The sequence below is a fragment of the Fonsecaea nubica genome (assembly GCF_001646965.1).
Source record: "Fonsecaea nubica strain CBS 269.64 chromosome Unknown Scaff51, whole genome shotgun sequence".
Classification (NCBI taxonomy): Eukaryota; Fungi; Ascomycota; class Eurotiomycetes; order Chaetothyriales; family Herpotrichiellaceae; genus Fonsecaea; species Fonsecaea nubica.
The window spans coordinates 168,671-182,264 of record NW_019173724.1 but is presented as its reverse complement, the minus strand read 5'-3'; the positions used below and the strand labels follow the sequence as shown (position 1 = coordinate 182,264).

Sequence of the window (13,594 nt, the reverse complement as noted above, 5' to 3'; positions counted from 1 at the left end):
GGCTAGGAGGTGCTAACCGGTTCTGGGTGCACGTACCCTGGCAACCTGGCAATGTTCGCCGATTACCTCGTACATGTAGATGCTGCGAGCTGCGAGCTGCAAGCTGCAAGCTATGAGTGCGTCAGACGCGTCAGATGCGATATGATATGCTATGCCATGCTATGCTATGTACTAAGTAATGTCATGTTTGGGTGTGTGAATGTATGCATGTATGTATGTCCTTGGTCCTCGGTAGGTAGGTAGATACGGTAGGTCGCCTCATGAATTCTCCGAGCCGACTCTGTAGGCAGTCGAGCTAGATCCGTGGCACCATCCGATACCACGACACCAAAGGGGTTCCGAATGGGAGTGTTGGGCATCAGGACATCTCAACTCGACTCGACTCGTATTTTTCCGGCTCGGGACTTCTCCTCTACTCGTAGAGAGGGAGCGAAGGAGCGGATGAACGAAGAAGCGAGCCCACGGGGACAATCCGTCCCTTGTCCATCTGTCTGGGATTTTTTTTTGGCGCGCGAGGCTGATCCGGAATTCACGGAAATTACCGAAGACGACGGCTATGCTATCATTGAGATACTACACAGAGTACCTTGTAAGTCGGTACAGGGACTCCGAAAAGTAGTGGTGTGTACTTCTACAGAAGTATTTAGATCCAGAATATTTCTTCAACACAAAGCTAAACCGGTCGAGGAAGGCGTGCTAACTCAAACTACGATGTTTCTCTTCGCTGATAGGGGGGGATATCACCTCACTGGACATGACATGACATGGCATGATATAGTTTGCGCCGCCCGCCGCCGGTGGTGGTGGTGTTGGTAGGGTGGTAATGGAAGAACTAGTGGTAGTTAGACAGGATACCCATCAAAATACCTAGAGAGGTAGGGTAGGTAGCTAGGTACCTAGTACAATACCTCGGAGTAATAATAACAACACAAGAACGCTACGCTAACAACACCAACGCAAATAATACATATGTAAGCAGAATCCACATCCATACCTACTAAGTACCTAATAGTAGTAGTGGGCACTCACGGTACTTAAGAACTCGGTACGTACCCGTGCGCCACACCATTCCTATTTGGACCACATTGCCCTGTTCCGGACTAGTGCGTGTCAAACGGCGCTAGCTCCCCTTTCGGCCACACCTGCCCCGCTGGGCCGCTTAGTTTTGGTTCGGGGCGGCGTTTACAAGCAGCGCGAAGAAATTGGGCGGAAGAGGATTTTGGGGGGGATTACTAATGCCCGTCAGAGGGGACAATACCTCACTCCTAGCAAACTTATGACCTGTGACCTATGTACATCCCCCCACCCCTTGTACGTTCCCAAGGATGGCACGAGGGATGGACGGTAGGGACCGAGTATTTGTGTCACGGTAGTTCTTGATCGGGCCTCTCTTCCTCTTCCGGCCCCCCTTGCCCTTTCCGGCCTTGCCATCCATCCCTCGATCTACGAGTATCTACATCCTCGTATCCAGATAGAGTTCTAATCATCCCTTTTGCATTTTCCCATGCCCTCCATCCGATCAGAATATCACTCATATATTCTGCTCTCTATCTCTCTCTCCTCCCTCCACCCTCGCTCCTCATATCTCTTGGCTCGGTTCGCTTGCTCATCCATCCACCTCCGAGAAGACCATTTAACGGATCAAGCGAAATTCCCTGATTCAACCTAAAACCTCATAGGCCATTTCAAATCGCTCTCGAAGACGTTGGCCATATTCAGAAATCGCGACTAAAAGGAGAGTAGGGTAGGGTAGGGTAGGGTCAAGACGGTGATGGGGAGCCGCATGACAAGGCAAGGCGAATGCGGCTCGTATCTCTGCTATCGACTTGGGAAAAAAGGCCTCTGAAAGAGATTTCCTACCCGCTGCTTTTGGTATGTCAAACGTCTAGAACACGGCTCTGCCTTGCTGGGTCTACGGCCCTGGATCCATCGACCTTGTGCGCAAACCGGATTGGAAAACGAGACAGGCCTCGGGAGAAATCTCGCGGCGAAGAAGAGCAAAAGAGCAAACGAGAAACAGAAAGTTGCCGGGATCCAGGAGGTTTACTTGTGCCCACCGAACTACGAGCACGACTTATCGTTCCCTTCTCCACAAGCGAGCTCAAAGATGGTCGGCAAAATGTGCAACTTGGTATTTTGCTGGAATGCATCTCGATCGAAGGAGAGACGGCGCTCCCATCGTTGTTGAGCTTGAAGGCCAAGGCATGGTGGTGGGAGACAAAACATACCAGAGAGGACCGGGACTGGCACATGGCAACACCTTCGCCAGCGACCTCTTCTCCCTCTTCTCCCTCTCACCTAACCCATCTCCAGCTTTGCTCTCGTCACAACTTTGACAACTGTGGTCTCGAGTGATTCCCACCGTGAAGCCTTTGCCTCTGATGATCCCTTGGCACTTTGCCTCTCGGTGCAGCTTCGGTGGCCTTTGACACCAGGACTTGGCCTTTCTTCCTCTTTTTAGATCTGTTCCATTGCCAGCACTGGTCTGCACTCATCGGATCCACCGGTTCCACCGGTCTTTCGCCACAATGTTGAAGTAAGTAATTTGTCATTGTCTTCTCCCCCACCAACAACCTTAGATACACTGCATTTTCCAACACGTCGCCTCTGCCATGGTGCGTTCGCTTTCAAGACTAGTCATTCCTTTGCCCTGATTCTAGCTTCGTCTGCTGCTTTCTTTGCCCTCCTGTCAGACTGCTTCGCGTACCAGTTGAAATCTGGAAATCTGGGGCAGCAGATAAGTCTACACTGCGTAGACGTGGCTTTGGGGAGGGAGCACTCCGGACTGGCTTGGAGAGGAGTGGGGACGGTCCTGCCTTGGTGGTATGCGAGAGTGGCGCCTTTGACATTGTTGAAGGGTCCCGAATCTTCTTTTGTAGTGCACGAGGCGTGACATCGTGTGGCAACCTACGTAGACCCTGAGGCAAGCGCCGCAGTGACTGCTCCGCGTGAGCTGCGCCTTGATATCCAGAAGCTGGCTGTGTGCCTATTGACTTGATAGCATGGTCCTGAGGCGGGTAAACTGGGCTCAGCGTTTCCCGCCTGGATCCCCAGCTCGGCGAGTCCGAGGAAGCGGTGGCTTCATGACCATGAGCGAGATCTGCAGAAACCAGTTCGTCCTGAGAGAGATTCTCCTCGCGCTTCCACTTTCGCCAAAAGTCGAGTAATTCAATATCCCTTGAGCGCAAGGGAAGCTTTGCCTCATCAACAATGGCAAGAATCTCAGTTGCGACCAAGCGCATCCCTGTATACCGCTGAATTGTATCCAATCGCTCGTTGAATGTCGTGAACAAGCAATAGGCCGTCAGCCTCCTGATGGCTTTTTCTCTTTTGACTTTCTGCTCTCGCCTCGAAAGCTTTTTGAAGTCTTTTGTGTGTACTCTTGCCCAGAAGATTGATGTAGCCCAGTGTTCTGCAATGCTGGCAAGATGTAGCAGCCGTTGGCGAGGCAGCCATCGTTGTCTGGGCAAGCCGTCGTCGTTTACCCCTGATTGCCTGTATACCAAGACAGGGCCCAGTGAAAGACCATCAACGTTGGAGTAAACCGAAGAGCTAGATACCGGTGCCATCTCCTTGTTGTCAGTAACTCGGTACAGTTGCAGTGCAGCATAGGCGCGCGAGGCGAGATCTGGAGTGATTTGTTAGCAACGTCCCACTTTGAGGAGAATTGTGACCCACGATGAAGAAACTGGAGAGGTTCGATTGATCCGACCCTTCTAATGGCACGAAATTCTGTCCCTATAAGCAGATCTCGCAACGCCCGTGGAAGGTCGATAGCCGGCAAAGAGCAGCCAAAGACCTGGGAAGCCATTGCTGACAGAATACTCCCTGACCGGTCCTTGGACGATAACGCACTAGAAGGGGAGACATAGCTGAGACGATCACAGAGCTCGACAGCGCCGTCCAATTCAATCGACGGACCGCTCACCAACAACTGCTTCTGGTTTTCGACGTCAGCACCGACCTTCAAAATCGAAGCGTCTTGCATGATATCAACAAAGGGCTCCTTCGAGATGAGGGACAACTGGTTCATCAATGCAATATGGATAATCGCCACCTCGTGGTCACTTGCAAGAATCAGAAATTCGACCAAGCGAGTGCCCTGAGTTTTGGCGGTCTGTATCGTGTCAAAGCCCAGGACCTTGCAGCCAGTGAACCGTGGCAACACCATCCGGAGCCCCGAGTACGTAAGGACGTAGTGGATTGGGATCGCCGTACCGAGAGGATACAGTGAAGTAGTAGTCTGCCAGGGTACGCCATGCTTGACAGTAGCTCGAAGCTGTGCGGCACTATAGCGAGCGACAGACGAAGCAGTCGGGGCAGAATCACTTCTCTCTGCCAGCAAACGATGGCCTTCTTCAAGGTTCGGTTTATCCGAACACAGCTTGCGAACACCAGACCAGAGCATAACGAACTCGGTCAGGAGCAGAACGTCACGTTGAGTGTCGGAGAGATGGCCGTACGCCTCTTCCAGCTTCATCTTCAGCCGAGCTGGTGGGGAACGGGAGGGGATTTTGAGCAGGGTCAACAGGCCAGCGTAAGAGCTTTGAAGGCCCACGAAATCTCGATTGTGTGCAATCAGAGGTCGCAGTTTGGAAAACAGATCCCTCTGGAGGGCGGTGTCTGCAAGTTCTTCAAGGTTCTGTCGCACATCACGAATCGCAATCCTGCTCAGCCAGCGCAGCTTCGCGCCGTGGAAGAGAAACGGGCTTTCGTAAAACAGCTTCAACAAGCGCCGCGACGAGGGCTTGTAGAAAAGCCCCGACATGCGTCTCAGATGGAAGTAGTCCTCCATGATGCGCTCCGCATTTAGGCCTATCGTATTGACCAGTAGCTGCAGCGGGTAGGTGAGTTTGTGGTGGCTGTAAATTTCCGCCGAGCACAGTACTTGAGCCTTGAGCCTTCGTATTTGTCGGAGATCGTGCAATGTCATTGAAATCACCCAAGCCGTGTCAATCACTCGGTTGCGAAGCCACAAGATCTCGTACAATCGGAGTCTGACCCTGGTCGGCAAGGACGCCCCGGGCTTCTCATCTTTGACAATGTCTGGGTTCCGCAAGTAGGCCCAGTAGCGCTCCGAGTCATTGAGCTCTCGCAGGATCGGCGCGAGATTCTCGTCGCTGAGCGCCTCCCTCACATCGAAGTAAATCGAGTTGCCAATGTCTCTGGTTCGCTCATTGAGACCCCCTTCGCTGTACCACTCTGTAAGTTGGGACTCCAGGTGCTTTGCCCTTTCGAGCAGACGACAGCGCTTCAGGTAACGATCGATGCTGGCCTTGTCGTGTAATGGGAAATTGTTGATCTCTTCGCTGAGGTCTTGAGCTTTGCGGGATCGATGCATCCATTCCTCTCGCTTGCGCGCAATAATCTCCGTTCTTGCTCTGTGAGCTGCCTGTTTCCGTATCCGCTGTTCCTCTGCTCTGGCTTTCAGAACCTCCAGCTCTCTTCGACTCTCCTCTTCTTCCTGTCGTGCGGATTCTAGCTGTCTCGCCTCCTCCCTCCTTTGACGCTCTTTCTCCTGCTCTCGTTCTTGGACCGGGCTTTTGGGCAAAGATATCTCGGGATTGGCACCTTTGCCGGGTCGTGTTTTGTCCGCAGTGAGCGAGCCCATGCAAAGATAAGGAGGGTATTGCACGCTTGTTCGCTTCGAAAGGTTTGATTGTGGCTGGGGGACAGTACTCGGATGTGATGGTGACGGCGGCTTTCTGGGCAGAGTCGGAGTAGGTCCGCATTCTCTGGTAGAGTTCTTGAGCGACGACCCCGAACGGGTATGGAAGGTCTGAATACGGGTGTTCGGATTGCGCGAAAGATCCCGACATGAGGCATGATGTGCCTTGGCCAGACAGCGACTAGGCAGGAGGTTGCGCGAAGTATTTTTCGTGGTACTCGAGACACGTTCAAGGGTGGTGCGTGGTGATGCGGCACCAGGCGCATATTGGCCTTCGGGCTCGCAAGAGCATCTCGAGTCTGCCACTCGGTATCTCTCCAGGCGTAGGATCTGGCTGACAGAGAGCTCTTTTTGGCAACAAGTTGTGCAAAGTCTCAGGGCGGGAGACACCAGGCTGGACCCAACCGAGCCGCGAAGGAGTCGGTTGCATCCATTGGACATGGAAGACGAGGGCGCCAGAGACAACCTCGTAGAAACCAAGCACCTAGTGATGGTGTACGTCGTTCTATTACAAGGCACCTTGAAAGGATGGCGCGTAACTCCCTTGACAAAACTTCTCCATTGAGATATTCCGTGTGGGAATGAGAGTATCTGCGGGGATATGCTTCACCGTGGCGCAGCCTTGCAGCCTCACACAGCCTTACCACATACATATTAGTGAAAAAGGAGGGAATTCCCAAAAGAATCTGCATTATATTTCTCTTGTGGTCGAAGTTATCTCGTCCTTCACGAATCCTACTGAGGGCCTTGAGCCAGATAGGGCAATCCTTCACACAGTCAAAGTCCTCCCCTGCTGCGAACTCTCCCGGGCGAGTTCAACGAGCCTTATGACACCCACGGCCTGCTCAGGGGCCACGGGGATCTGAGAAACATCCCCATCGAGCGCGGCAGCGAGACGTCGGTAGTACTCGGTGTAGGTCGCAGGCTCCACGGTCGGAGCAACTTCGCTGGAAATCTTGCCGTCTCTGTACAGATTCAAGGTCCCATAGTTGTCCTCGCTCTCGATGCCATAACCCTTGTCTCCGGGTTTCAGACCTTGCTTCCGAAGCTGGTCCTCTTGCGGATCGAGGTGAAACTTCTTGAAAGAGCCTTTGTCTCCGCGAACCCAGTACCTCAGTTGATTCACCTCTGGACTGACGACTCCCGCCTTGACCGTGACCAACATCTTCGGGCTCGCATAATGGAGCAGCACTGTGCAGGAGTCCTCCAATCCGGTGGTGTTCACTTCTCGCTGTGACCCCACGAACCCGGTGACCTTCTCTGGCATACCGAACAAGCTGACGACCTGGTCCATCAGATGAGTCCCTAGATCATAGACCGCACCCGTCCCGGGGGCATGGTGGGCCTTCCAGTTGTCTGGGGGCGGCTCTGGTCGATGTCGATCGAAGTGAGTCTCGAATTCGACTATACGTCCCAACGTGCCATCCTGAATGTACTTCTTCAACGTCAAGAAGTCCGAATCCCATCGTCGGTTCTGGTAGACGGTGAGAATCCTGTTTTGGGATTTGGCCAGATCGACGAGTTCCTGTGCTTCAGCCGACGTGGGCGTAAAGGGCTTTTCGACAACAACTGTAAACCCATCAATCAGTCCATGTAATCTTACCGAGGATGTGAAATAAATACCATGCTTGTTCGCCAATAGTGCGGCCTTTGCCAATTGAAGATGCGACTCTGGCGCCGTCGTGACAACGACGACATGGACCTGGTCGTCCTTCAGCATCTCCTCCACCGATCTGTATGGCTTGATGTTAGGCCAGTCCTTGCTCGCATCGTCGTCCGGCTTCGGGCTTCTTTGCACGATGGCATAGAGATTGAAATCCGGAACCGCGTTCACGAAGGGGATATGGAAGGTCTTTGCGCTCAAGCCATATCCGATGATTCCGATGTTGTATCTGCCTCCGGCCATTTTTGTATAAAGCTGTTCCTGTGAGTTTTTCCTGTCACCTAGACTGCGAGCACTGTCACAGAAGGTGACTATAAATACTATGCTTCGTTCGTGACAATCAATGTCGCGCTTTTGCAATCAATACGCAATTGTTGAGATCCTTCACGTGTCAAAATACTGAAAGGGAAATATATCCGCAAACCGTAGCAGATCAACAAAAAAAAAATCATGTCATCGATGTAACACCAGAAACTCCCCAATGGTCAAAGCGGGACAGACGCGCGCTGAAATTTCCGATTCGAGACCGATGAGCAGAAATGTCTGTTCCCTATTCCTTTAGGTCTTATTAATTCAATTCGAGGATATTGGTCGTCCAAGTTGATGTCGCTGTACCAAGCACCCTGGTAAGATGAATATATCAATGATATCAAATGTCCAACTCTCTGGGTCCTTTGTAGCGCTAAGCAGTCATCGGGGCAAGTAGATACGCCCATGGCTTATAGCTTGCACATCTATAGCAGCAGAGGAGTGCGGCTGCAAAAGCAGTTACATTCCTCATTCCTCGATCTCAACCTTTGATATCCCTCAATTCCGGTCCAAACACATCTCCGTCCCTTTCCAGCCTCTCCCGCTCCAGTTTGCGCTTCTTGAGGGCCTTTTCTGCATCTGTTCCCTCGGCCCCTTCCCTCTTTGCTGCCGCCTTTGCCCTTGCTACTGCCACGATGTCCATCTTCTCCGGATTCTGACACACGGTCAATTTCTTGCCGATTCGTCTCATTTCCTTGCGCTGGGCAGCGTCGTCGTCGGAGCTTCGATAAGACTCGAGAAGGGCAGCACAAGAAGCGATCGTCGCCGTTAACTTTTGCTTGAAATGTTCAGCGGTGGCGTCAGGGCCGTTGGCCAGTAGTGGCAGAGCATCGAGTTTGGCACTGATGTACGCTTCCACGAGCTCTCGATCAGCTATCATGACCGCAGCAAGCCAGATTTGGCTGGGTGTATAGAGGAAATAGGCATCTGTCATTTGTGCCGCTGTAGCCAGAAGCTTCTTCGCTTTGTCCGCGGCGACACCGACTCGTTTCTCGCTCCCACTAGCCTTGGTGATGCTGCTTCCCAATCTCCCTTCCTCTGCTAAGACGTTCATCTCGACGTGTCCTCCCTGGAGACCCTTCATTGGATGCCGCACGTCCAGCGTGAACCTTAGGCCTTGCAAGAGCAGGAATTCGGGGGCTTTCACGTCGTCTTCACTGACATTGTTGAGTTCAGCGACAAAACGTGACAGCGAGATGTAGAAGTGGTCGGCCTTGGTGGCGAGATACAGCGCACACATCATGATTTGTTTTGGATGATATGTCATTGGCGAGTTTGTGAGGTAGAATCGGCGGAGGTACTGGATTGCTGTAGCCTAGATACGACGTATTCAGAGACAAGGCTCCCATGCTTAAATTCCGAGAGTAGTGTGCTTGTAGGAGGCGGGGACGCAACAAGTCAAAATTCGTCAGACAGAGGACAGTGAGAGACATGAAAGGAGAGATATCAACATACCACCACATGCGACGGTATTCTCGGATTCATGGCTTCACCCATGTCCATAATTTTAGAACACCCCCATTCAACAATCTTCAGCTCCTCGGCTACTGTCAGGGTCTCGATCTCGACATGATCCGCCCGAGTGTCATCGTTGTGATTGTCTCCATTCTCTGACGACCCGTTGGCAGCATGCACGCGCCGAAACGCAGCTCTCACCCGCTGAGAGGCGAGTTTGTTCGTCTCCTCTCGTATTCGAGCGAGGGACTCCTTGGTGTAGGACCAGTAACGGTACTGTGACGAGGCTCGGTAGACGTCGTCTTCAATCATGGCGTCATGTGATCATTTGACATGCTATGCGATCATCGGTTCAGAATGTTGGATCTCACTCGCTTGAGAATCATCTACCAGTTGTGTGTGGTCTATGAAGGGGGATGTCGTATGTGGAGAGTTGAGACACAGAACAAGGACGGTCGAGAGTGAAGTTTCAGCCTGCTTAATTTTGGAGAATTCCCCAATCATATCAACGAAAGCAACGTTGTACTCTAGACGCAGTCTCAGCCTCTCCCTCGTCACATGGAGCACTTAAATACATTATGAAGAGTTGCTGAAACAGCGTCAGACCTTGCAGATGATGCTCACCCCAGCAACAGCTTTTTCTTTTTAATATCAAAGGCAGCGTATGGTTCATAATTCTCGTGATGTACATCCTGCCGAAACCACCGTCTAGGTGGCCGTCGAACCCTACCATATCAACACCAGCGCTTTTTATGCATAGAACAACCAGGTAGCTCTGAGGTATATCAGCGCACCTAAGGCTCGCCCAACAGTCTGGCCGTGATGTCGCCCATGTACGCCTCTTCCAATTCATAGTCCTGGCCACCGTTTCTATCAATGCCCACGTAATTGAATGCCTCCACCACGCGCTCCACATCAAATCCCATCATGACAAACCGGTCAATTAGGTCTTTGTTGTAGCCGTCGTATACGGCAATGTTGGCTTGGGCTTCTCTCTCCTGGCTTTCCTTCTCGGCAGCCTCGATGTCCTTGTCAGTAGCCCCTCCGCTACTTTCACCGATGAAAGCCCTGGGAGCCCCGGCATATTTCACCGCCCATTCTCGTGCCTGTCTCTCGAATTCTTTGGGGTTCTTGATGAGCTGGTTCGCAACCACCGCATCTTGGGGATCTTTGGGCTCTGGTGAGCTAAGCAACGACTGCAATGAGATCATGGCAGATTTGATCGTTAGAACGGGAGACCATCCGGTGCTTAGCGTATCTAGACAAATGGCGCCCTAAAGAATCTGTCAGTCACTCAGGAGTGGCCAGTTGAGTGGATGAACATACAGTCTGACTGGAAATATTCGGGTGCCAGATCCTTGTCACAAACTTCATAACTGGCGGCTTGAATGGGTATTCATTAGGTATCTTGATCGAGACCTCGTATGTACCACCCTCGTACGGTGTCCCTGAAGGCCCTTTGAACGATCCTCTCAGGTCTGTGATGCTATCCCCAACAGGCTCAGCAAAGATTTGAGAGGTTGAGTCTGCACGAATGTCCGCCAGATCTTTGGCTATCCTTCTTGCCTTGTGACCTGCCATTGTGTTCGTCTAGAGCGAGAAAAGAGAAAGGACAAGCGGCGGGCCGTTGCGGTCGTTCGGAGAGTGACGACTGAGGGTTGTGTTCTATGGGACGGTGCTGGGTCAGATGGAGAGGTGCGAGATAAGGCTGATAGACTTTGGCGAAGGTATGAAGAATGTTCTCAAGAAGATCGAATATCGTGGAGTGCTTAGAGAGGGACAGGAACGAACGAGGCTGTGAGCTAGAATCACGTCGAATACAAGTAGATTGTGGGTGGATGAGTGGGAGGGGTGGCAGTCCGTGGTAGAGTGGACTGAGGATGCGAACTCTGAACAGTCTCAGCCGATGAGTCGAGATGCTAAGATGACAGTTATCAATACAGCAAGAAGAGCTGGTTGGTGTGTCACACAGCCACCGTGGACGTGTTGCCTGGTCTGTGGCCTACGAAGAGATGGAGCGCAGCCTCACTTTCATAAGCATGAGGCAGCTGATGGGAATCGGAGAAAGTCCTCGTCTCCTCATCGGCGAATCGGCGAGATCAGCCACGATTTCTCCAGCCACTGCTACACTAGCCACGCCTTGGCACCAGAACAGGCGCGACGAGGCATCGTCACGCATCCGTCCCCAGTTGCTGTAATCAACTGTTCGGTCCCATCTAGCCACTCCCCATTTCAACTCTCTCGCTCTTCAACAACTCTTTACAGGGGTATCACAGTCCTCTGACGTCCTCTCTTCCATCGTTTGCGCTATGGTGAGAACGAATGCCTTAACGACCCTGTCTATTGCTCTGCTAACATCCTGTAGGGGAACCAGCAATCATCACAGCAGGGAGGTGGTCCTGGTCAAGGAGGAAAAGATGACAAGGACAAGAAGGTAAAACAGGTCTAGAGGTCCAAGGCAACTCACTGACACTCTTCTCAGAAGGATAAGCCCAAGTATGAACCTCCTCCGCAGCCCACCACTAGAATCGGCCGCAAGAAGCGCAAGCAAGCAGGCCCAAGTGCTGCCGCAAAGTTGCCCACCATTTACCCAACCGCCCGTTGCAAGCTACGATATCTTCGAATGCAAAGAGTCCATGACCATCTCTTACTAGAAGAGGAATATGTCGAAAACCAAGAACAGATCCGGAAAACCAAAGCTGCTCAGACACAAGCTCCCGCTGCTGCTACAGACGGCGAACTCCTCGATCGCAACTCCGATGAAAGAAGTAAGGTCGACGACATGCGAGGTAGTCCGATGGGAGTCGGTAATCTGGAAGAACTGATTGATGACGACCACGCTATTGTCTCCTCCGCCACTGGCCCCGAGTACTACGTCTCTATCATGTCGTTCGTCGACAAGGATCTCCTCGAGCCCGGCGCCTCGATCCTGCTTCATCACAAGTCGGTCTCTGTCGTCGGTGTACTTACCGATGATGCTGATCCTTTGGTATCCGTGATGAAACTGGATAAAGCACCTACAGAATCCTACGCTGATATTGGTGGATTGGAATCCCAAATACAAGAGGTACGGGAAGCCGTTGAGCTCCCCTTACTGCATCCAGAGTTGTACGAAGAGATGGGTATAAAACCTCCGAAGGGTGTTATTCTCTACGGTGCCCCCGGCACAGGCAAGACTCTTCTCGCCAAAGCCGTCGCAAACCAAACTTCGGCCACCTTCCTCCGCATCGTGGGCTCCGAGTTAATCCAGAAATACCTTGGTGATGGTCCCCGACTAGTGCGTCAGTTGTTCCAAGTTGCCGCTGAAAACGCGCCTTCAATTGTGTTCATTGACGAAATCGACGCCATCGGCACGAAACGTTATGAATCAACATCCGGAGGTGAGCGGGAGATTCAGCGTACCATGTTGGAACTGCTCAACCAGCTTGATGGGTTCGACGACCGCGGTGATGTGAAAGTGATCATGGCGACCAACAAGATTGAAACCTTGGATCCTGCCTTGATCCGACCCGGCCGTATCGATCGCAAAATTCTCTTCGAGAATCCTGATACCGCCACCAAGAAGAAGATCTTCACCCTCCACACGAGTAAGATGTCACTTGCCGAAGATGTGGATCTCGACGAGTTCATTGCCCAGAAGGACGACTTGAGTGGTGCCGATATCAAGGCTATCTGCTCCGAAGCTGGGCTGAGGGCTCTGAGAGAGAGGAGAATGAGAGTCAACATGGCCGACTTCCGGAGCGCAAGGGACAGTGTAATGAAGACGAAGAACGAGGGCGAGCCCGAGGGTCTATATTTGTAAAACTACAGCATTTGGTGCGGGAGTTGTGGACTGTGTCGTCGGAGAGAATTGACAACGGAGAGCCCGAAAGCAAAGCAGAAGGCAGAGGAAGAGGAGCGGAGGACAAGGAACCTGTATCTCTAGGATCGTCACACGGCAGATAGAGTCAAATCCGAGACCGTTTCTGGGATAGAACCAACAGGGTCAAACTCTCTGTTCCGTGGTGGTTTATCGCCACTGATTCAATCGAGGGATACACGCTTGCTTGACGCGTATATTCTTCATCCGTCTGAGCATCTTAGGATGAGCGAACAGGAATTGAGATCTCTCGTCTTGACTCGTTACGGCGTCATAGGATTCGTCCATCTATGTATGTACTGCATGTACATAGGTACATAGGTGGGTAGCTATCTATCTGTCTGTCTATCTAGGGTTGGTAGGTAGGTCGGTAGGTACCTAGGTGTATCGGCGCGGTGGGCGTTTTGGCAGTGTGTGTTAGCAAGCAAGCCAGCCAGCCCGTCTATTTGTTTGCACCTCGTATGGTCTCTCAAAAACACTTCCGGCGCCGTACTTTGTATGCACAGCTGGCCGACGTACCTTGGCCTGCGAGTAAGTCTGTGGATGTACCGAGGACAGCGACATCGCGAGGACAGTACCGAGTACAGTGCAGTGCCGAGTACAATCGGTCCGGTGTCCGCCTCGCTTCGCTGGGTTCTCC

The 13,594-nt window shown here is 52.2% G+C and overlaps 5 protein-coding genes across 5 annotated transcripts; 1 reads left to right on the top strand and 4 right to left on the bottom strand.

The window, feature by feature from the left end:
• Positions 1 to 2,633: 2,633 nt before the first annotated feature.
• Positions 2,634 to 5,819, bottom strand: AYO20_07393 (hypothetical protein; the record flags this gene model as incomplete). The annotated part of the gene is made up of 3 exons (XM_022645679.1): positions 2,634 to 3,628; positions 3,679 to 5,571; positions 5,636 to 5,819. 3 exons carry the CDS (start codon positions 5,817 to 5,819, stop codon positions 2,634 to 2,636), a joined length of 3,072 nt encoding a protein of 1,023 aa, XP_022498394.1.
• Positions 5,820 to 6,437: 618 nt separating this feature from the next.
• On the bottom strand, positions 6,438 to 7,574 carry AYO20_07392 (hypothetical protein; the record flags this gene model as incomplete). Its single annotated transcript, XM_022645678.1, has 2 exons — positions 6,438 to 7,237; positions 7,292 to 7,574. 2 exons carry the CDS (start codon positions 7,572 to 7,574, stop codon positions 6,438 to 6,440), a joined length of 1,083 nt encoding a protein of 360 aa, XP_022498393.1.
• A 547-nt stretch (positions 7,575 to 8,121) lies between these two features.
• Positions 8,122 to 9,407, bottom strand: AYO20_07391 (hypothetical protein; the record flags this gene model as incomplete). The annotated part of the gene is made up of 2 exons (XM_022645677.1): positions 8,122 to 8,955; positions 9,096 to 9,407. The coding sequence occupies 2 exons, from the start codon at positions 9,405 to 9,407 to the stop codon at positions 8,122 to 8,124; spliced, it is 1,146 nt and encodes a 381-aa protein (XP_022498392.1).
• Positions 9,408 to 9,889: 482 nt separating this feature from the next.
• AYO20_07390 (hypothetical protein) lies at positions 9,890 to 10,676 on the bottom strand (the record flags this gene model as incomplete). Its single annotated transcript, XM_022645676.1, has 2 exons — positions 9,890 to 10,369; positions 10,422 to 10,676. The coding sequence occupies 2 exons, from the start codon at positions 10,674 to 10,676 to the stop codon at positions 9,890 to 9,892; spliced, it is 735 nt and encodes a 244-aa protein (XP_022498391.1).
• Positions 10,677 to 11,404: 728 nt separating this feature from the next.
• Positions 11,405 to 12,897, top strand: AYO20_07389 (hypothetical protein; the record flags this gene model as incomplete). Its single annotated transcript, XM_022645675.1, has 3 exons — positions 11,405 to 11,407; positions 11,461 to 11,529; positions 11,578 to 12,897. The coding sequence occupies 3 exons, from the start codon at positions 11,405 to 11,407 to the stop codon at positions 12,895 to 12,897; spliced, it is 1,392 nt and encodes a 463-aa protein (XP_022498390.1).
• Between the last annotated feature and the right edge of the window lie 697 nt (positions 12,898 to 13,594).